General features: G+C 49.8%; 1 protein-coding gene across 1 annotated transcript; it reads left to right on the top strand.

The window, feature by feature from the left end:
• Positions 1-930: 930 nt before the first annotated feature.
• On the top strand, positions 931-13,515 carry LOC137912437 (high affinity immunoglobulin epsilon receptor subunit beta-like). Its single transcript, XM_068756649.1, has 7 exons — positions 931-1,158; positions 2,811-3,033; positions 4,257-4,358; positions 4,470-4,526; positions 5,651-5,836; positions 8,252-8,377; positions 12,357-13,515. Exons 2-7 carry the CDS (start codon positions 2,830-2,832, stop codon positions 12,441-12,443), a joined length of 762 nt encoding a protein of 253 aa, XP_068612750.1. The 5' UTR covers positions 931-1,158; positions 2,811-2,829; the 3' UTR covers positions 12,444-13,515.
• The last annotated feature ends 6,637 nt before the right edge of the window (positions 13,516-20,152 follow it).

Below are 20,152 nucleotides of genomic sequence, written 5' to 3'. Positions count from 1 at the left end.
AGAACTTTGTTGTAGGACTCAGAACTTTGTTGTATGACTCAGAACTTTGTTGTAGGACTCAGAACTTTGTTGTAGGACTCAGAACTTCATCGTAGGACTCAGAACTTTGTTGTAGGACTCAGAACTTTGTTGTAGGACTCAGAACTTTGTTGTAGGACTCAGAACTTTGTTGTAGGACTCAGAACTTTGTTGTAGGACTCAGAACTTTGTCGTAGGACTCAGAACTTCGTCGTAGGACTCAGAACTTCATCCTCTATTGTCTCTGTGTCTCCCTTCTTCTTCCTCACTTCCTCGAGGATTGTATTAAACATTATTATTATTATTAACCTTTATTTAACCAGATGAAACCCAATGAGATCAGGATCTCTTTCACGAGGTCAGAGGTCAGCAAGACTTCAGACACTGTTCGTGGTCTCACGCTGTCTGTCCCACAGGACAGGGCAGAAGGATGTCTGTCTCTGCCGCTGGCGACGCCTCCAGGGTGTACCCTGCCTGTCCTCCCATCCGGGCCACGTTCCGTCCCCCATCAGGAGGCCCGACTTTTAAAGTGTTTATTTTATTGATCTGATTGGAAGAATGTAGTTAACGTTATACATTTCAATCATTATTTATTTTTAGCATTGATCGGTCTCTGTGCTTCTGTGTTGTTGCCCTGGTAGGATCAATCAAGATCAAAGTGAAGATCTAAAGACGATTATAGGTTCTGATTGGACCAGAATGTTTCATTCCTTTCAGTTAGAAAAACAGGAACTAATCAATGAAATCCTTCATCGAAGATCAGCGCAGGACGACCTGGCTCTTTAAGAACGTGTGTGACGTCACGTTGATTCCAGGAAATGACACTGATGATGCGTTCAAGTGATATCGGAATTATCCCATTATTCCGGAGGTCCGAGTGTGGGCGTGGCCCGCGTCCTTTCAGCCAGAGCTCCCGGATGTAAAGCTCATCGCGGGAAGTTCTCCTGCATCGGATCCTGAAGGTTCGAACCCTAACCGCAGGTGGTCTTCAGTTCGTGTACCTTCCTGTTTGGACACTCACATCCCGAATTTACAACGACCCGCGAACGCGTCATCGGTTAACGTGCGCAGAAACGTCAGAAAACTTCCGCGAGACGTTTTCCTCCTGTCGTCGACAGAAACCTCCGGATTGACGTTCAGGTAAAGTTCCGCGCTGTTTTACAGATGACGTCATCCGCGAGAGGACTTTTACTTTCAAATGCAATACTCTTAGATTTCCGTTACTGCGGGGGTTTAGTTACTGCGTCACAACCCTTTATTGTAAGCATGAGTTTAGTTGAGTCTGTATGAATAAACCCTCAGGACGGTGGGCGTGGCTTTAAATGGGGGTACAGGTAAACCGGTCGGTAAAGAGGTCGGTAAACAGGAAACTGGTCGGTAAACAGGAAACAGGTCGGTGAGCAGGAAACAGGTCGGTAAGCAGGAAACAGGTCGGTAAACAGGAAACAGGTCGGTAAACAGGAAACAGGTCGGTGAGCAGGAAACAGGTCGGTGAGCAGGAAACAGGTCGGTAAACAGGAAACAGGTCGGTAAGCAGGTCGGTAAGCAGGAAACAGGTCGGTAAACAGGAAACAGGTCGGTAAGCAGGAAACTGGTCGGTAAACAGGAAACTGGTCGGTAAACAGGAAACAGGTCGGTAAACAGGAAACAGGTCGGTAAGCAGGAAACAGGTCGGTAAACAGGAAACAGGTCGGTAAACAGGAAACTGGTCGGTAAGCAGGAAACAGGTCGGTAAACAGGAAACAGGTCGGTAAGCAGGTCGGTAAGCAGGAAACAGGTCGGTAAACAGGAAACTGGTCGGTAAGCAGGTAACAGGTCGGTAAACAGGAAACAGGTCGGTAAGCAGGAAACAGGTCGGTAAGCAGGTCGGTAAACAGGAAACGGGTCGGTAAACAGGAAACTGGTCGGTAAGCAGGAAACAGGTCGGTAAACAGGAAACTGGTCGGTAAGCAGGTAACAGGTCGGTAAACAGGAAACAGGTCGGTAAGCAGGTAACTGGTCGGTAAACAGGAAACAGGTCGGTAAGCAGGAAACAGGAAACTGGTCGGTAAGCAGGAAACTGGTCGGTAAGCAGGTCGGTAAACAGGAAACTGGTCGGTAAACAGGAAACTGGTCGGTAAGCAGGAAACAGGTCGGTAAGCAGGAAACAGGAAACTGGTCGGTAAGCAGGAAACTGGTCGGTAAACAGGAAACTGGTCGGTAAGCAGGTAACAGGTCGGTAAACAGGAAACAGGTCGGTAAGCAGGAAACAGGTCGGTAAGCAGGTCGGTAAACAGGAAACGGGTCGGTAAACAGGAAACTGGTCGGTAAGCAGGAAACAGGTCGGTAAACAGGAAACAGGTCGGTAAGCAGGTAACAGGTCGGTAAACAGGAAACAGGTCGGTAAGCAGGTAACAGGTCGGTAAACAGGTAACAGGTCGGTAAACAGGAAACAGGTCGGTAAGCAGGAAACAGGTCGGTAAACAGGAAACAGGTCGGTAAGCAGGTAACAGGTCGGTAAACAGGAAACAGGTCGGTAAGCAGGTAACAGGTCGGTAAACAGGAAACAGGTCGGTAAACAGGAAACAGGTCGGTAAACAGGTAACAGGTCGGTAAACAGGAAACAGGTCGGTAAGCAGGTCTGCGTTTAAAGAGTCATCACCAGAGCAGGTCAAAGTGACTTCAGCACTTTGGGGGCAGGAGGGGGCAGTAGACGACATGGTGGGGCAGGGGGGGCAGTAGAGGGTAGAGGGGGAACTTTAAACCAACAGTATATTTTGATGCTGATTCTTAAAATCTTCTTCATTACCCAGAATTCTTTGGAGCGTTGCCATGACATCCACGTCTGTCACTAAGGTCGGCGGGGTGGTGATCGTCACTCAGGTTATTCCTCAGGATGAAAACGCCATCCCGCTCCAAACTGCTGCTGTGGCTACTCAGGCCCCGCCTCCTGCCATGAAGACCCCGCCCACTGTTTGGACCAAGGTGGATGAGATGAGCGCCACCTTCCTGCGAAGCCAGCCACAGTGTCTCGGGGTGAGTAATACTACCATAGAGTATCAATATGAGACTAATACTACCATAGAGTAGCAATATGAGACTAATACTACCATAGAGTAGCAATATGAGACAGTAATACTACCATAGAGTATCAATATGAGACTAATACTACCATAGAGTATCAATATGAGACTAATACTACCATAGAGTAGCAATATGAGACAGTAATACTACCATAGAGTATCAATATGAGACTAATACTACCATAGAGTAGCAATATGAGACAGTAATACTACCATAGAGTATCAATATGAGACTAATACTACCATAGAGTATCAATATGAGACTAATACTACCATAGAGTAGCAATATGAGACTAATACTACCATAGAGTAGCAATATGAGACTAATACTACAATAGAGTATCAATATGAGACTAATACTACCATAGAGTATCAATATGAGACTAATACTACCATAGAGTATCAATATGAGACAGTAATACTACCATAGAGTAGCAATATGAGACTAATACTACCATAGAGTATCAATATGAGACTAATACTACCATAGAGTAGCAATATGAGACAGTAATACTACCATAGAGTATCAATATGAGACTAATACTACCATAGAGTAGCAATATGAGACTAATACTACCATAGAGTAGCAATATGAGACAGTAATACTACCATAGAGTATCAATATGAGACTAATACTACCATAGAGTATCAATATGAGACAGTAATACTACCATAGAGTATCAATATGAGACTAATACTACCATAAAGTATCAATATGAGACTAATACTACCATAGAGTATCAATATGAGACAGTAATACTACCATAGAGTAGCAATATGAGACTAATACTACCATAGAGTATCAATATGAGACTGTAATACTACCATAGAGCAGCGCTAGCAGACTGTAATACTACCATAGAGTAGCAATATGAGACTGTAATACTACCATAGAGCAGCAATACGAGACAGTAATACTACGATAGAGCAGCGCTAGCAGACTGTAATACTACCATAGAGTATCAATATGAGACAGTAATACTACCATAGAGTAGCAATATGAGACTGTAATACTACCATAGAGTATCAATATGAGACTGTAATACTACCATAGAGCAGCGCTAGCAGACTGTAATACTACCATAGAGCAGCGCTAGCAGACTGTAATACTACCATAGAGCGGTAGTGATGTTGTGCGGTACTACCGGTGTGTACTAATACTTGCTGTGTCCCCAGGTTGTCCAGATCGTGGTTGGTCTTCTCTGTCTCGTCTTCAGTCTGACCGCCGCCTTCCATCCGTTCCTGATGGTCCACGCTCCGTTCTGCCTCGCCATCTCGGTGTGTAGACGTTACTGCAGAGTGATGGAGTACTCTGGAGTAATCCGTTACTCCAGAGTACTCCCGAGTAACTGGAGGCTGGAATGACAGCGTGTCTCCGTCCCTGTCCAGTTTGTGATCTCAGGTTCTGTGTCTCTGGCGGCAGCGAGACGGACGTCCGTCAGTCTGGTGAGTTTTCACGCTTCATCTTTTGAAGGCGAGGAGGAGTGGAGAGTAAACGCTTCTCCTCCAGGAGGAGTGGAGAGTAAACGCTTCTCCTCCAGGAGCAGAGGGGCGGGGAGGAACGTGTGTTTGATGAGAATGTTGTTCCTCTTAATCCGCATTCTGCTTTTGGAGCATAACGTCAGATTAATGGCGAGATTAACGTTTGAGCCGCTCTCTCAGGTGAGTCGCTCTCTCAGGTGAGCCGCTCTCTCAGGTGAGCCGCTCTCTCAGGTGAGTCGCGCTCTCAGGTGAGCCGCTCTCTCAGGTGAGCCGCTCTCTCAGGTGAGTCGCTCTCTCAGGTGAGCCGCTCCCTCAGGTGAGTCGCTCCCTCAGGTGAGTCGCTCTCTCAGGTGAGTCGCTCTCTCAGGTGAGCCGCTCTCTCAGGTGAGTCGCTCTCTCAGGTGAGCCGCTCTCTCAGGTGAGTCGCTCTCTCAGGTGAGTCGCTCTCTCAGGTGAGCCGCTCTCTCAGGTGAGTCGCTCTCTCAGGTGAGCCGCTCTCTCAGGTGAGTCGCTCTCTCAGGTGAGCCGCTCTCTCAGGTGAGTCGCGCTCTCAGGTGAGTCGCGCTCTCAGGTGAGTCGCGCTCTCAGGTGAGTCGCTCTCTCAGGTGAGTCGCTCTCTCAGGTGAGTCGCTCTCTCAGGTGAGCCGCTCTCTCAGGTGAGTCGCGCTCTCAGGTGAGTCGCTCTCTCAGGTGAGCCGCTCTCTCAGGTGAGTCGCTCTCTCAGGTGAGCCGCTCTCTCAGGTGAGCCGCTCTCTCAGGTGAGCCGCTCTCTCAGGTGAGTCGCTGATCTCAGAACACCTGCGTGTGTCGAGAGAGACCTTCAAGGACAACCGGTCCTCGGATCCTGAAGACCAGGTTCTGAAATATTCCTTGTGTTGGAGATTGTTGATGATCTGTCCTGATCAATGACTTCAACTCTTGATTGTTTTCTTTCTGGATTGATGTGAGGAATGTTGTTTCATTCTTTTTAACTTCAAGGAGGAGATGAAGCGTCTAAACTGGACTCGTGGTTCCTGCGTGGATTCAGGACGGGGCTCTGATCTGTTCCCGTGTCCTCAGTGTTGAGGTGGAGCTTGTGTTTCCTACAGGTGTGGAACACGCTGGTGTGGAACGTGATCAGTGCCATCGTGGCCCTGGTGGGTGTGGCCTATCTCTGCTGGCTGCTGGCTGATCGGCCCGCCTCTGAGCGCTTCTGTGATGCTGAATTCTGGCGCGACATTGTGCCGACGGAAGAAGAGAAGACGAGCTGCATCGATAAGATGCGGCTGCTCGATGTAAGTCGGTCGCTCTTCAGCGTGCCAGAAACACCTGCCCAACATCACCTGCCCATGATGTATGTCCATTTCAGTTTCATCACCTGAGCTCAAAGAGGAGAGAAAGTGTTCTGTCCACAGCCCTCAGATCTCAATCTGTCCTCTGAGGTGTTCTGATCGTATTTAATGCAAATTCAACCAATCCTGTGTGACTCTGAGAAGCGATCGACCAATCGTAGCCTCACGTCTCAGGCAATGTCTCTGGGTCCGTCCGTCCTCCCTCTTGTAGATGAGACTCCCTCAGGGTACACCTGTGGGAGCCTCACACCTGTGGACAGTTTGTAATGATCAGTTCACCTGAGCTGCATATTCTTGGAGGAAACGGGAGAAAACCCACACAGACACGGGCAGAACATACAAACTCCACACGGAAAGGAATCGAACCCACAACCTTCTTGCTGTGAGGTGACAGAAATAACCACTGCAACACCGTGTCGCCCGTCACTTCAATTATAACAAATTCTGTTGGCAATAAATGTTTCAGGTGTCTGTTGTGTGTTTCAGGTGTCTGTCGTGTGTTTCAGGTGTCTGGTGTGCTTCAGGTGTGTTTCAGGTGTCTGGTATGTTTCAGGTGTCTGTCGTGTGTTTCAGGTGTCTGTCGTGTGTTTCAGGTGTCTGTTGTGTGTTTCAGGTGTCTGTTGTGTGTTTCAGGTGTCTGTTGTGTGTTTCAGGTGTCTGGTATGCTTCAGATGTCTGGTGTGTTTCAGGTGTCTGGTATGCTTCAGGTGTCTGGTGTGTTTCAGGTGTCTGTCGTGTGTTTCAGGTGTCTGGTATGTTTCAGGTGTCTGTCGTGTGTTTCAGGTGTCTGGTGTGCTTCAGGTGTGTTTCGGGTGTCTGTCGTGTGTTTCAGGTGTCTGGTGTGCTTCAGGTGTGTTTCAGGTGTCTGGTATGCTTCAGGTGTCTATCGTGTGTTTCAGGTGTCTGTTGTGTGTTTCAGGTGTCTGTCGTGTGTTTCAGGTGTCTATTGTGTGTTTCAGGTGTCTGTCGTGTGTTTCAGGTGTCTGGTATGTTTCAGGTGTCTGTCGTGTGTTTCAGGTGTCTGGTATGTTTCAGGTGTCTGTCGTGTGTTTCAGGTGTCTGGTGTGCTTCAGGTGTGTTTCAGGTGTCTGGTATGCTTCAGGTGTCTATCGTGTGTTTCAGGTGTCTGTCGTGTGTTTCAGGTGTCTGTCGTGTGTTTCAGGTGTCTATTGTGTGTTTCAGGTGTCTGTCGTGTGTTTCAGGTGTCTGTCGTGTGTTTCAGGTGTCTGGTATGTTTCAGGTGTCTGTCGTGTGTTTCAGGTGTCTGTTGTGTGCTTCAGGTGTCTGTCGTGTGTTTCAGGTGTCTGTCGTGTGTTTCAGGTGTCTGGTATGCTTCAGGTGTCTGTCGTGTGTTTCAGGTGTCTGTCGTGTGTTTCAGGTGTCTGTCGTGTGTTTCAGGTGTCTGTCGTGTGTTTCAGGTGTCTGTCGTGTGTTTCAGGTGTCTGTCGTGTGTTTCAGGTGTCTAGTATGCTTCAGGTGTCTGTCGTGTGTTTCAGGTGTCTGTTGTGTGTTTCAGGTGTCTGTCGTGTGTTTCAGGTGTCTGTTGTGTGTTTCAGGTGTCTGTCGTGTGTTTCAGGTGTCTGGTGTGCTTCAGGTGTCTGTCGTGTGTTTCAGGTGTCTGTTGTGTGTTTCAGGTGTCTGGTATGCTTCAGGTGTCTGTCGTGTGTTTCAGGTGTCTGTTGTGTGTTTCAGGTGTCTGTCGTGTGTTTCAGGTGTCTGGTATGCTTCAGGTGTCTGTCGTGTGCTTCAGGTGTCTGTCGTGTGTTTCAGGTGTCTGTTGTGTGTTTCAGGTGTTTTTAGTGGTGTTTTTAGGTGTGTTTCAGGTGTCTGTCGTGTGTTTCAGGTGTCTGGTATGCTTCAGGTGTCTGTCGTGTGTTTCAGGTGTCTGTTGTGTGTTTCAGGTGTCTGTCGTGTGTTTCAGGTGTCTGGTGTGCTTCAGGTGTCTGTCGTGTGTTTCAGGTGTCTGTCGTGTGTTTCAGGTGTCTGTTGTGTGTTTCAGGTGTCTGGTGTGCTTCAGGTGTCTGTCGTGTGTTTCAGGTGTCTGTCGTGTGTTTCAGGTGTCTGTTGTGTGTTTCAGGTGTCTGTCGTGTGTTTCAGGTGTCTGTCGTGTGTTTCAGGTGTCTGTCGTGTGTTTCAGGTGTCTGTCGTGTGTTTCAGGTGTCTGTCGTGTGTTTCAGGTGTCTGTCGTGTGTTTCAGGTGTCTGTCGTGTGTTTCAGGTGTCTGGTATGCTTTAGGTGTCTGTCGTGTGTTTCAGGTGTCTGGTGGTGTTTTAGGTGTGTTTCAGGTGTCTGTTGTGTGTTTCAGGTGTCTTTAGTGGTGTTTTTAGGTGTGTTTCAGGTGTCTGTCGCGTGTTTCAGGTGTCTGTGTACGGACCTCTCGGCCTCCTCCTGGTTCTGCTGGTCCTCCAGGTTTGTCTTGGGGTCACTCTGAGTGTTTTCTCTGGGCTATCCATCAGCCGCCGTGGCCTCCACCCCCTGTATACGGTGAGACCTCCCACTTTACCTGTATTGGCTAATACTGTCAGTACAGTAATACCTTGACATACGAGCTCGTACGTCAAATCAATTTTTCCCATATAAAATAAGTGAAAACAATTTAATCCGTTCCAGCGTCTAAAAACATCAACGCTAGGAACAAGAGAAAACACAATGATGTAATAAATGCAGTATTATGCAGTACGTAGACACTATACCGTAACGGTGTCTCTGAACACTCGTATGTCGAAGTATTACTGTAGTACTGTTTTATGAGTCGGGTTTACTTTAAACTGTGAAGCATCAGCTGGTTGTTTATAGTGATTTTGTGTTTGTTCATTTTAACATTATATATCTAAATGTTCGTATCGGCTCGGCCAGGAACGGGTAAACTACGGCCCGTTAGCGTCTCCTACAGACCAGGACGGGTATACTACGGCCCGTTAGCGTCTCCTACAGACCAGGACGGGTATACTACGGCCCGTTAGCGTCTCCTACAGACCAGGACGGGTAAACTACGGCCCGTTAGCGTCTCCTACAGACCAGGACGGGTAAACTACGGCCCGTTAGCGTCTCCTACAGGCCAGGAACGGGTAAACTACGGCCCGTTAGCGTCTCCTACAGACCAGGACGGGTATACTACGGCCCGTTAGCGTCTCCTACAGACCAGGACGGGTAAACTACGGCCCGTTAGCGTCTCATACAGACCAGGAACGGATAAACTACGGCCCGTTAGCATCTCCTACAGACCAGGATGGGTAAACTATGGCCCGTTAGCGTCTCCTACAGACCAGGACGGGTAAACTACAGCCCGTTAGCGTCTCCTACAGACCAGGAACGGGTAAACTACGGCCCGTTAGCGTCTCCTACAGACCAGGACGGGTAAACTACGGCCCGTTAGCATCTCCTACAGACCAGGACGGGTAAACTACGGCCCGTTAGCGTCTCCTACAGACCAGGAACGGGTAAACTACGGCCCGTTAGCGTCTCCTACAGACCAGGACGGGTAAACTACGGCCCGTTAGCGTCTCATACAGACCAGGAGCGGGTAAACTACGGCCCGTTAGCGTCTCCTACAGGCCAGGAACGGGTAAACTACGGCCCGTTAGCATCTCCTACAGGCCAGGAACGGGTAAACTACGGCCCGTTAGCGTCTCCTACAGGCCAGGAACGGGTAAACTACGGCCCGTTAGCGTCTCCTACAGGCCAGGAACGGGTAAACTACGGCCCGTTAGCGTCTCCTACAGGCCAGGAACGGGTAAACTACGGCCCATTAGCGTCTCCTACTGACCAGGACGGGTAAACTACGGCCCGTTAGCGTCTCCTACAGGCCAGGAACGGGTAAACTACGGCCCGTTAGCGTCTCCTACAGACCAGGACGGGTATACTACGGCCCGTTAGCGTCTCCTACAGACCAGGACGGGTAAACTACGGCCCGTTAGCGTCTCATACAGACCAGGAACGGGTAAACTACGGCCCGTTAGCGTCTCCTACAGACCAGGACGGGTAAACTACGGCCCGTTAGCGTCTCCTACAGACCGGGACGGGTAAACTACGGCCCGTTAGCGTCTCCTACAGACCAGGAACGGGTAAACTACGGCCCGTTAGCGTCTCCTACAGACCAGGAACGGGTAAACTACGGCCCGTTAGCGTCTCCTACAGACCAGGAACGGGTAAACTACGGCCCGTTAGCGTCTCCTACAGACCAGGACGGGTAAACTACGGCCGGTTAGCGTCTCCTACAGACCAGGACGGGTAAACTACGGCCCGTTAGCGTCTCCTACAGACCAGGAACGGGTAAACTACGGCCCGTTAGCGTCTCCTACAGACCAGGACGGGTAAACTACGGCCCGTTAGCGTCTCATACAGACCAGGAACGGGTAAACTACGGCCCGTTAGCGTCTCCTACAGGCCAGGAACGGGTAAACTACGGCCCGTTAGCATCTCCTACAGGCCAGGAACGGGTAAACTACGGCCCGTTAGCGTCTCCTACAGGCCAGGAACGGGTAAACTACGGCCCGTTAGCGTCTCCTACAGGCCAGTAACGGGTAAACTATGGCCCGTTAGCGTCTCCTACAGACCAGGACGGGTAAACTACGGCCCGTTGGGCTTTTTAATCCGGCCCATTAGCGTCTCCTACAGACCAGGACGGGTAAACTACGGCCCGTTGGGCTTTTTAATCCGGCCCATTAGCGTCTCCTACAGACCAGGACGGGTAAACTACGGCCCGTTGGGCTTTTTAATCCGGCCCAATAGCGTCTCCTACAGACCAGGACGGGTAAACTACGGCCCGTTAGCGTCTCCTACAGACCAGGACGGGTAAACTACGGCCCGTTAGCATCACCTACATGCCAGAAACGGGTAAACTACGGCCCGTTAGCGTCTCCTACAGACCAGGACGGGTAAACTACGGCCCGTTGGGCTTTTTAATCCGGCCCATTAGCGTCTCCTACAGACCAGGACGGGTAAACTACGGCCCGTTAGCGTCTCCTACAGACCAGGACGGGTAAACTACAGGCCAGGAACGGGTAAACTACGGCCCGTTAGCGTCTCCTACAGGCCAGGAACGGGTAAACTACGGCCCGTTAGCGTCTCCTACAGGCCAGGAACGGGTAAACTACGGCCCGTTAGCGTCTCCTACAGGCCAGGAACGGGTAAACTACGGCCCATTAGCGTCTCCTACAGACCAGGACGGGTAAACTACGGCCCGTTGGGCTTTTTAATCCGGCCCATTAGCGTCTCCTACAGACCAGGACGGGTAAACTACGGCCCGTTAGCGTCTCCTACAGGCCAGGAACGGGTAAACTACGGCCCGTTAGCGTCTCCTACAGGCCAGGAACGGGTAAACTACGGCCCATTAGCGTCTCCTACAGACCAGGACGGGTAAACTACGGCCCGTTGGGCTTTTTAATCCGGCCCATTAGCGTCTCCTACAGACCAGGACGGGTAAACTACGGCCCGTTAGCGTCTCCTACAGACCTGGACGGGTAAACTACGGCCCGTTAGCATCACCTACATGCCAGAAACGGGTAAACTACGGCCCGTTAGCGTCTCCTACAGACCAGGACCGGTAAACTACGGCCCGTTGGGCTTTTTAATCCGGCCCATTAGCGTCTCCTACAGACCAGAACGGGTAAACTACGGCCCGTTAGCGTTTCCTACAGACCAGGACGGGTAAACTACGGCCCGTTAGCATCACCTACATGCCAGAAACGGGTAAACTACGGCCCGTTACCGTCTCCTACAGACCAGGACGGGTAAACTACGGCCCGTTAGCGTTTCCTACAGACCAGGACGGGTAAACTACGGCCCGTTAGCATCACCTACATGCCAGAAACGGGTAAACTACGGCCCGTTACCGTCTCCTACAGACCAGGACGGGTAAACTACGGCCCGTTAGCGTCTCATACAGACCAGGAACGGGTAAACTACGGCCCGTTGGGCTTTTTAATCCGGCCCATTAGCGTCTCCTACAGACCAGGACGGGTAAACTACGGCCCGTTAGCATCACCTACATGCCAGAAACGGGTAAACTACGGCCCGTTAGCGTCTCCTACAGACCAGGACGGGTAAACTACGGCCCGTTAGCGTCTCCTACAGACCAGGAACGGGTAAACTACGGCCCGTTAGCATCACCTACATGCCAGAAACGGGTAAACTACGGCCCGTTGGGCTTTTCCCTTTTTGCTGTAATCCTTTCATGTGATGTCATTTATCTTTGTTCACACAAACACGCCTTCCATCCGTTCCTGGCCCCGCCCCACTGTCAAAACGTTTGCCCGCCCCTGGGCTAGGCTAACAAGAAGGTTAGCTTCTCTGTGAAGCTATTAGCACACAAATAAAGGACTTGCACCTGTCGCTGCAGGTCATCACAAATACAGGTGCATTATGGGACATGCAGGATACATTGTTTTGTTAGAATATGACCTTTTCTGGACTAATTTTAAAGCCCTCAGAACAATACGGGTGTTTGACCTTTGACCTTCAGGGGGCAGTGGACGACGTTCTGCCGAGTGACCCACACGACAGCGATGTCGGCCTGTTGGACAGTGATGGAGAAGAAGCCTCCGGATAGCCCCTCCTCACTGACCACGAAGGGGGAGTACTTCTCTGAATACCACGAATACTACATTAAAACTCCAGGAACACTGCGTCAGAGTTCTGCCCGAATACTCTGTCTCTCTTTATACTACATTAATACTGCGTCTCGTTATACTATACTTCAGAGGACAGCATGCTGCTAGCAGGACATGCTAACGGAGGGGGCGGGGCATCTTTCTTCTTTAAACTCTTATCTATGTTTCCGTCATTTCTTTGCACTTCACCTGGCTGACAAACAGATGACATCAGGTATTCCACAGGTACCTGGTGATAATGAGGGGCGTGTCTCTGATTGGTTCAATAAAAACAACATGATTTTACACGTTGTTCGTTTTATCGTAAGACAAATGAAAGTCGCTTTAGAAGTTGATCGTCCATCTTCTTGTGGACGACCTCAATCGTCTCGTGGGTCGCGGCTGTTTCTGGATCCTATCCCAGCTGACTGGGCGGGAGGCGGGGCACACCCTGGACACGTCGCCAGCGCAGCAGCCATTGATGCTCCTGCATGTCTTCAGAGGAACCCGGAGAGAAGCCGGAACCAGGCTGTGAGGAGACAGCGCTACCCACTGCGCCACCGTCACTTCAATTAAAATCAGTTAAAGGAAGCAGGAGCTGCAAGAGGTAACCTGCTGCTGGACTGTTTCCTTGTCCCCTGAGGGGTCGCCACAGCAACCCAACCTTCTCCACTTCACCCTGTCCTTTGCATCGTCCCCCTCACTACGTCCATGTGTCTTCTGGGTTGTCCTCTAGCCCCGTCCCCCTGTACATCTCCATTGCTAGCATCAATGCTAACGTTGCGTCTGTGGTAGTCTTCCTCGGCATGAAGACGTACTGCTGCTTACAAATACTCACTTGTGTCCTTCGTCTAGTCTCAACCACCTCCAGAACTTCATTTTGATCTTTGGTTTCATTCTATAATACTGAAACAATCTATTTAGATTAATGCCTGCCTGTTAAACGTGTATAAAGTGTGTGGTGAGGGGTTTTACAGCCTTAAAACATTTATGTACATGTATAATAATTAAAATAAAATAAAGATTACTACATTGCGGATTTCACTTATTCCGGGTTGTTTTTGGAACGTAACCCCCGCAGGAAATGACGGACTACTGTATACACACTTTATTTATATAAAATAAAAATTAATGACAGAAATAAAAAACATCTAATTCTTGATATCGATTATTTGTGTACAGAAAATACTGAGATTAAAATATTCTATTTTAAAACCATATTTAATATAATATCAAGGTTACAAAAGTCTGATCTATTAAAAATTAGGAATGAAATTATAGCAAAGAATAGTTTGTTCAAATTAACGACAGAATAATTCTGATTTAAAGGAAAACGTTTCATAGTTTCTAGAACCTGCTGAAAGAGTTCGGCCTGTCTCTGTCTGTCTCACTGTCTCACTGTCTCTGTCTCTGTCTGTATATTTCTGTCTGTCCCTCTGTAGCTGTCCTTCTCTCTCTCTCCGCCTGTCTCTCTGTCTGTCTCTCTCTGTCTGTCCCTCTCTCTCTGCCTGTCTGTCTCCGTCTGTCTGTCCCTCTCTCTCTGTCTCTGTCTGTCTCTCTCTGTCTGTCCCTCTGTCTCTGTCTCTGTCTGTATATTTCTGTCTGTCCCTCTGTAGCTGTCTCTGTGTTCTGTGTTGGTCTTCCTCTCCCAGTGGCGTCATGTCTCCTTGTTACTGGTTGACCCGGGACGTCCCAGTATGGACATGGACTGGTTGCTCTGGGTTACCCTGAAACACATGAATGCAGGACATTTTTCACTTTGAACAGACATTCGCCGTTTCTTCTGGTGAAGCTCAAACACAGACGTCCTGAGGGTGGACATGTGACACGCGTAGGCGTGTCCACGTGTCTCACCTGTGACTAACGTCGTGTGTAAATATTTAGCGCACCCTGTAACCAAAGTCAACGAATATTTGTACCTCTTTAATCAAACGCTCTGTCTCACACCCACTGACAGCTTTTGTCCATGTAGCTGTTGCCATAGTAACAATCACATCACAGTAGGCGTTTCCATAACTTCTCTGTGTAAATGTTGACTGACTAAAGCTGACGATGGCCACACCCCCACCCAGATGCACCGCGAGGCGTTTAAAGCTTCCGTCAGAACCGATAACTGATCAATATTTAATACTGATGATGATGAGAGAGTAGTGGGCTTCGTTCCAACCCCCCAATGAGAGGCCGATGGCCTGGACTACGTCCTCGTGGGTAATTCCTGGGAGAAAAAGTGGGCTTCCAGACTTACATAGGGGCCCCCATTGGGCCCCCCAAAGTGGTTGTGTGTGTTGTAAAGAGGACTTACATAGGGGCCCCCATTGGGCCCCCCAAAGTGGTTGTGTGTGTTGTAAAGAGGACTTACATAGGGGCCCCCATTGGGCCCCCCAAAGTGGTTGTGTGTGTTGTAAAGAGGACTTACATAGGGGCCCCCATTGGGCCCCCCAAAGTGGCTGTGTGTGTTGTAAAGAGGACTTACATAGGGGCCCCCATTGGGCCCCCCAAAGTGGCTGTGTGTGCTGTAAAGAGGACTTACATAGGGGCCCCCATTGGGCCCCCCAAAGTGGCTGTGTGTGCTGTAAAGGGGGACGTCGTCGGCGCTGTCGTGCGGGCTGAAGCCGCTGGACCGGCCCCTGCAGAAGCAGCACCACCCCAGCTGTAGAGGAAACACACCGTTTAGGCAACGCCCCGCTGTGGCCACGCCCTGGGAGAGGCGTGGCCACAGTGGTCATTAGTCCACAAGAGGATTGAGCTTTCACACAGTGCATGTGGAAGAAACTAATTCTAATCTGGCCTTGCTCTATAGCGCTAGCAGCGCTTCCTCCTAGCTGAGCCTGTCAGAAGGTGTACCCCAGGGTTCTGTGTTAGGACCTCTATTGTCCTTCAGCTGTAACTTCGATCATTGATCCTGGTTGATTGTAGCTGCAGAAAGCAAAACTGTTTCTAATTACAGACTAAACTGAAGTCGCTCTCAAACGTGTTGCATCCAAATACTCGAGTATTTGTCTCCTTTGTCTTCTCCACGCTTGTCTTCCAGTGGGTGAAGGTGTCCTTTGTCTTCTCCACGCTTGTCTTCCAGTGGGTGAAGGTGTCCTTTGTCTTCTTCACCCTTGTCTTCCAGTGGGTGAAGGTGTCCTTTGTCTTCTTCACCCTTGTCTTCCAGTGGGTGAAGGTGTCCTTTGTCTTCTCCACGCTTGTCTTCCAGTGGGTGAAGGTGTCCTTTGTCTTCTTCACCCTTGTCTTCCAGTGGGTGAAGGTGTCCTTTGTCTTCTCCACGCTTGTCTTCCAGTGGGTGAAGGTGTCCTTTGTCTTCTCCACGCTTGTCTTCCAGTGGGTGAAGGTGTCCTTTGTCTTCTCCACGCTTGTCTTCCAGTGGGTGAAGGTGTCCTTTGTCTTCTCCACGCTTGTCTTCCAGTGGGTGAAGGTGTCCTTTGTCTTCTCCACGCTTGTCTTCCAGTGGGTGAAGGTGTCCTTTGTCTTCTTCACCCTTGTCTTCCAGCGGGTGAAGGTGTCCTTTGTCTTCTCCACGCTTGTCTTCCAGTGGGTGAAGGTGTCCTTTGTCTTCTTCACCCTTGTCTTCCAGTGGGTGAAGGTGTCCTTTGTCTTCTCCACGCTTGTCTTCCAGTGGGTGAAGGTGTCCTTTGTCTTCTCCACGCTTGTCTTCCGGTGGGTGAAGGTGTCCTTTGTCTTCTCCACGCTTGTCTTCCAGTGGGTGAAGGTGTCCTTTGTCTTCTTCACCCTTGTCTTCCAGTGGGTGAAGGTGTCCTTTGTCTTCTCCACGCTTGTCTTCCAGTGGGTGAAGGTGTCCTTTGTCTTCTTCACCCTTGTCTTCCAGTGGGTGAAGGTGTCCTTTGTCTTCTCCACGCTTGTCTTCCAGTGGGTGAAGGTGTCCTTTGTCTTCTTCACCCTTGTCTTCCAGTGGGTGAAGGTGTCCTTTGTCTTCTCCACGCTTGTCTTCCAGTGGTTGAAGGTGTCCTTTGTCTTCTCCACGCTTGTCTTCCAGTGGGTGAAGGTGTCCTTTGTCTTCTCCACGCTTGTCTTCCAGTGGGTGAAGGTGTCCTTTGTCTTCTCCACGCTTGTCTTCCAGTGGGTGAAGGTGTCCTTTGTCTTCTCCACGCTTGTCTTCCAGTGGGTGAAGGTGTCCTTTGTCTTGAAATGAAAGTCGCTTTAGAAATTGATCGTCCATCTTCTTGTGGACGACCTCAATCGTCTCGTGGGTCGCGGCTGTTTCTGGATCCTATCCCAGCTGACTGGGCGGGAGGCGGGGCACACCCTGGACACGTCGCCAGCGCAGCAGCCATTGATGCTCCTGCATGTCTTCAGAGGAACCCGGAGAGAAGCCGGAACCAGGCTGTGAGGAGACAGCGCTACCCACTGCGCCACCGTCACTTCAATTAAAATCAGTTAAAGGAAGCAGGAGCTGCAAGAGGTAACCTGCTGCTGGACTGTCTCCTTGTCCCCTGAGGGGTCGCCACAGCAACCCAACCTTCTCCACTTCACCCTGTCCTTTGCATCGTCCCCCTCACTACGTCCATGTGTCTTCTGGGTTGTCCTCTAGCCCCGTCCCCCTGTACGTCTCCATTGCTAGCATCAATGCTAACGTTGCGTCTGTGGTAGTCTTCCTCGGCATGAAGACGTACTGCTGCTTACAAATACTCACTTGTGTCCTTCGTCTAGTCTCAACCACCTCCAGAACTTCATCGTAGGACTCATCAGCTTCATTCCGTCTCCTCTTTGTTCTCTCTCATTCATTGATTCCTCTAAATACTTCTTCCATCACACTACTGACCTCTGTTTGACCTTTGACCTCTACCCTTCATCACTAACATGCTGAACATCCTTCCTGTCTCTGTCTCTGTCTGTCCAGCATGTACAGATCATTCTCTCCCTCTTTACCATCCTACCTGCATACAGGTCATCATATGACCTCTGTTTGACCTTTACCTTGCGTCTCATCTCCCTGTCCTCCTGTCTACTCTCTTCTGTCCTCTCAATGTCCCACTTCTTCTTAGCTCTTCTGAAAATAAGTGTTAACTTCTGCCATTTTGCCTTTTGGCAAAGTCCACCAGCATCTGTCCTTCTGGGTTCCTGTCCTGAACACCAAAGTCCACCAGCATCTGTCCTTCTGGGTTCCTGTCCTGAACACCAAAGTCCACCAGCATCTGTCCTTCTGGGTTCCTGTCCTGAACACCAAAGTCCACCAGCATCTGTCCTTCTGGGTTCCTGTCCTGAACACCAAAGTCCACCAGCATCTGTCCTTCTGGGTTCCTGTCCTGAACACCAAAGTCCACCAGCATCTGTCCTTCTGGGTTCCTGTCCTGAACACCAAAGTCCACCAGCATCTGTCCTTCTGGGTTCCTGTCCTGAACACCAAAGTCCACCAGCATCTGTCCTTCTGGGTTCCTGTCCTGAACACCAAAGTCCACCAGCATCTGTCCTTCTGGGTTCCTGTCCTGAACACCAAAGTCCACCAGCATCTGTCCTTCTGGGTTCCTGTCCTGAACACCAAAGTCCACCAGCATCTGTCCTTCTGGGTTCCTGTCCTGAACACCAAAGTCCACCAGCATCTGTCCTTCTGGGTTCCTGTCCTGAACACCAAAGTCCACCAGCATCTGTCCTTCTGGGTTCCTGTCCTGAACACCAAAGTCCACCAGCATCTGTCCTTCTGGGTTCCTGTCCTGAACACCAAAGTCCACCAGCATCTGTCCTTCTGGGTTCCTGTCCTGAACACCAAAGTCCACCAGCATCTGTCCTTCTGGGTTCCTGTCCTGAACACCAAAGTCCACCAGCATCTGTCCTTCTGGGTTCCTGTCCTGAACACCAAAGTCCACCAGCATCTGTCCTTCCGGGTTCCTGTCCTGAACACCAAAGTCCACCAGCATCTGTCCTTCCGGGTTCCTGTCCTGAACACCAAAGTCCACCAGCATCTGTCCTTCTGGGTTCCTGTCCTGAACACCAAAGTCCACCAGCATCTGTCCTTCTGGGTTCCTGTCCTGAACACCAAAGTCCACCAGCATCTGTCCTTCTGGGTTCCTGTCCTGAACACCAAAGTCCACCAGCATCTGTCCTTCTGGGTTCCTGTCCTGAACACCAAACTTGTCCATCACTTCTTCATCTCCATTTCCTTCACCAACACGCCCATCGAGGTCTGCTCCAATCAGGACTCTCTGCTAGAGATGATCTGAAGCACTTCATCCAAGTCAGTCCAGAACTTCTCCTTCTCCTCTAACTCACCTCCTACCTGTGGAGCGTCAGAACTTCTCCTTCTCTTCTAACTCACCTCCTACCTGTGGAGCGTCAGAACTTCTCCTTCTCCTCTAACTCACCTCCTACCTGTGGAGCGTCAGAACTTCTCCTTCTCCTCTAGCTCACCTCCTACCTGTGGAGCGTCAGAACTTCTCCTTCTCCTCTAACTCACCTCCTACCTGTGGAGCGTAAGAACTTCTCCTTCTCCTCTAACTCACCTCCTACCTGTGGAGCGTAAGAACTTCTCCTTCTCCTCTAACTCACCTCCTACCTGTGGAGCGTAATAACTTCTCCTTCTCTTCTAACTCACCTCCTACCTGTGGAGCGTCAGAACTTCTCCTTCTCCTCTAACTCACCTCCTACCTGTGGAGCGTAATAACTTCTCCTTCTCCTCTAACTCACCTCCTACCTGTGGAGCGTAAGAACTTCTCCTTCTCCTCTAACTCACCTCCTACCTGTGGAGCGTAATAACTTCTCCTTCTCTTCTAACTCACCTCCTACCTGTGGAGCGTCAGAACTTCTCCTTCTCCTCTAGCTCACCTCCTACCTGTGGAGCGTCAGAACTTCTCCTTCTCCTCTAGCTCACCTCCTACCTGTGGAGCGTAAGAACTTCTCCTTCTCCTCTAACTCACCTCCTACCTGTGGAGCGTCAGAACTTCTCCTTCTCCTCTAACTCACCTCCTACCTGTGGAGCGTAAGAACTTCTCCTTCTCCTCTAGCTCACCTCCTACCTGTGGAGCGTAAGAACTTCTCCTTCTCCTCTAACTCACCTCCTACCTGTGGAGCGTATCCATGGTTACCCACTAACGATAACGCCGCTGATTAGGACGCTGGTTGTCTGCTCCAGTCAGACTACTCTGCGATGCAGAAACAGGAAATGTACAAATAAAATCATGTGACATCATCAGTGATGAAGATCAAACCGGCATGGAAAGTTTCAGGTAAGTCTTGTCAAACATATCGATGAAGATGACGGGGTAAATATATATATACAGTCGTCCCTCGATATAATGCGGTTCATTTTCTACGACTTTGCTGCTTCGCGGAGTTTTTTAGTGCAATTTCAGATTTTATTTTTTGCACTTGAACGCGCCTTGAAATGGCGCAAGGACGAAGGGGCGTGGTCGGAGGAACTGTGAAATACGCGCGAGTTTCTATTAATCATTTCTCATGTGTTCAACCTCGTAGGTTGATCATTAAAATTAAATTCGTTATTTCTGAAAGCTATCATGTTTATTTGTTAAGCGTTTGTTTTATAGCGCTCTTATTCTCGGTGTAAAAAGAGGCTTTTATTTTGTAGGAGCATAAACGTCACGTCCCTTTTGGGTTTTGTTTCTTCCTGTTGCTACATGTAGCCGCTGCCGTTCCGCTGTGCTAAGCTATCCAATAAAGCAGCATGAGAGGCTAAAGACAGCACGAGTAGAATATT

This window comes from Brachionichthys hirsutus, chromosome 3 (assembly GCF_040956055.1).
Source record: "Brachionichthys hirsutus isolate HB-005 chromosome 3, CSIRO-AGI_Bhir_v1, whole genome shotgun sequence".
In the NCBI taxonomy this organism is placed as follows: Eukaryota; Metazoa; Chordata; class Actinopteri; order Lophiiformes; family Brachionichthyidae; genus Brachionichthys; species Brachionichthys hirsutus.
Note: the sequence above shows the minus strand (reverse complement) of the source record. Positions and strands in the feature narration are given on the sequence as shown.

Bases quoted from the DNA above. Each gene is read 5' to 3' on its own strand.
- LOC137912437 (XM_068756649.1), top strand. From the start codon at position 2,830: ATGACATCCACGTCTGTCACTAAGGTCGGCGGGGTGGTGATCGTCACT. The intron at 4,527-5,650 runs GTGAGTTTTCAC...TGTTTCCTACAG, and splicing joins GACGGACGTCCGTCAGTCTG to GTGTGGAACACGCTGGTGTG. The intron at 8,378-12,356 runs GTGAGACCTCCC...TTTGACCTTCAG, and splicing joins GCCTCCACCCCCTGTATACG to GGGGCAGTGGACGACGTTCT.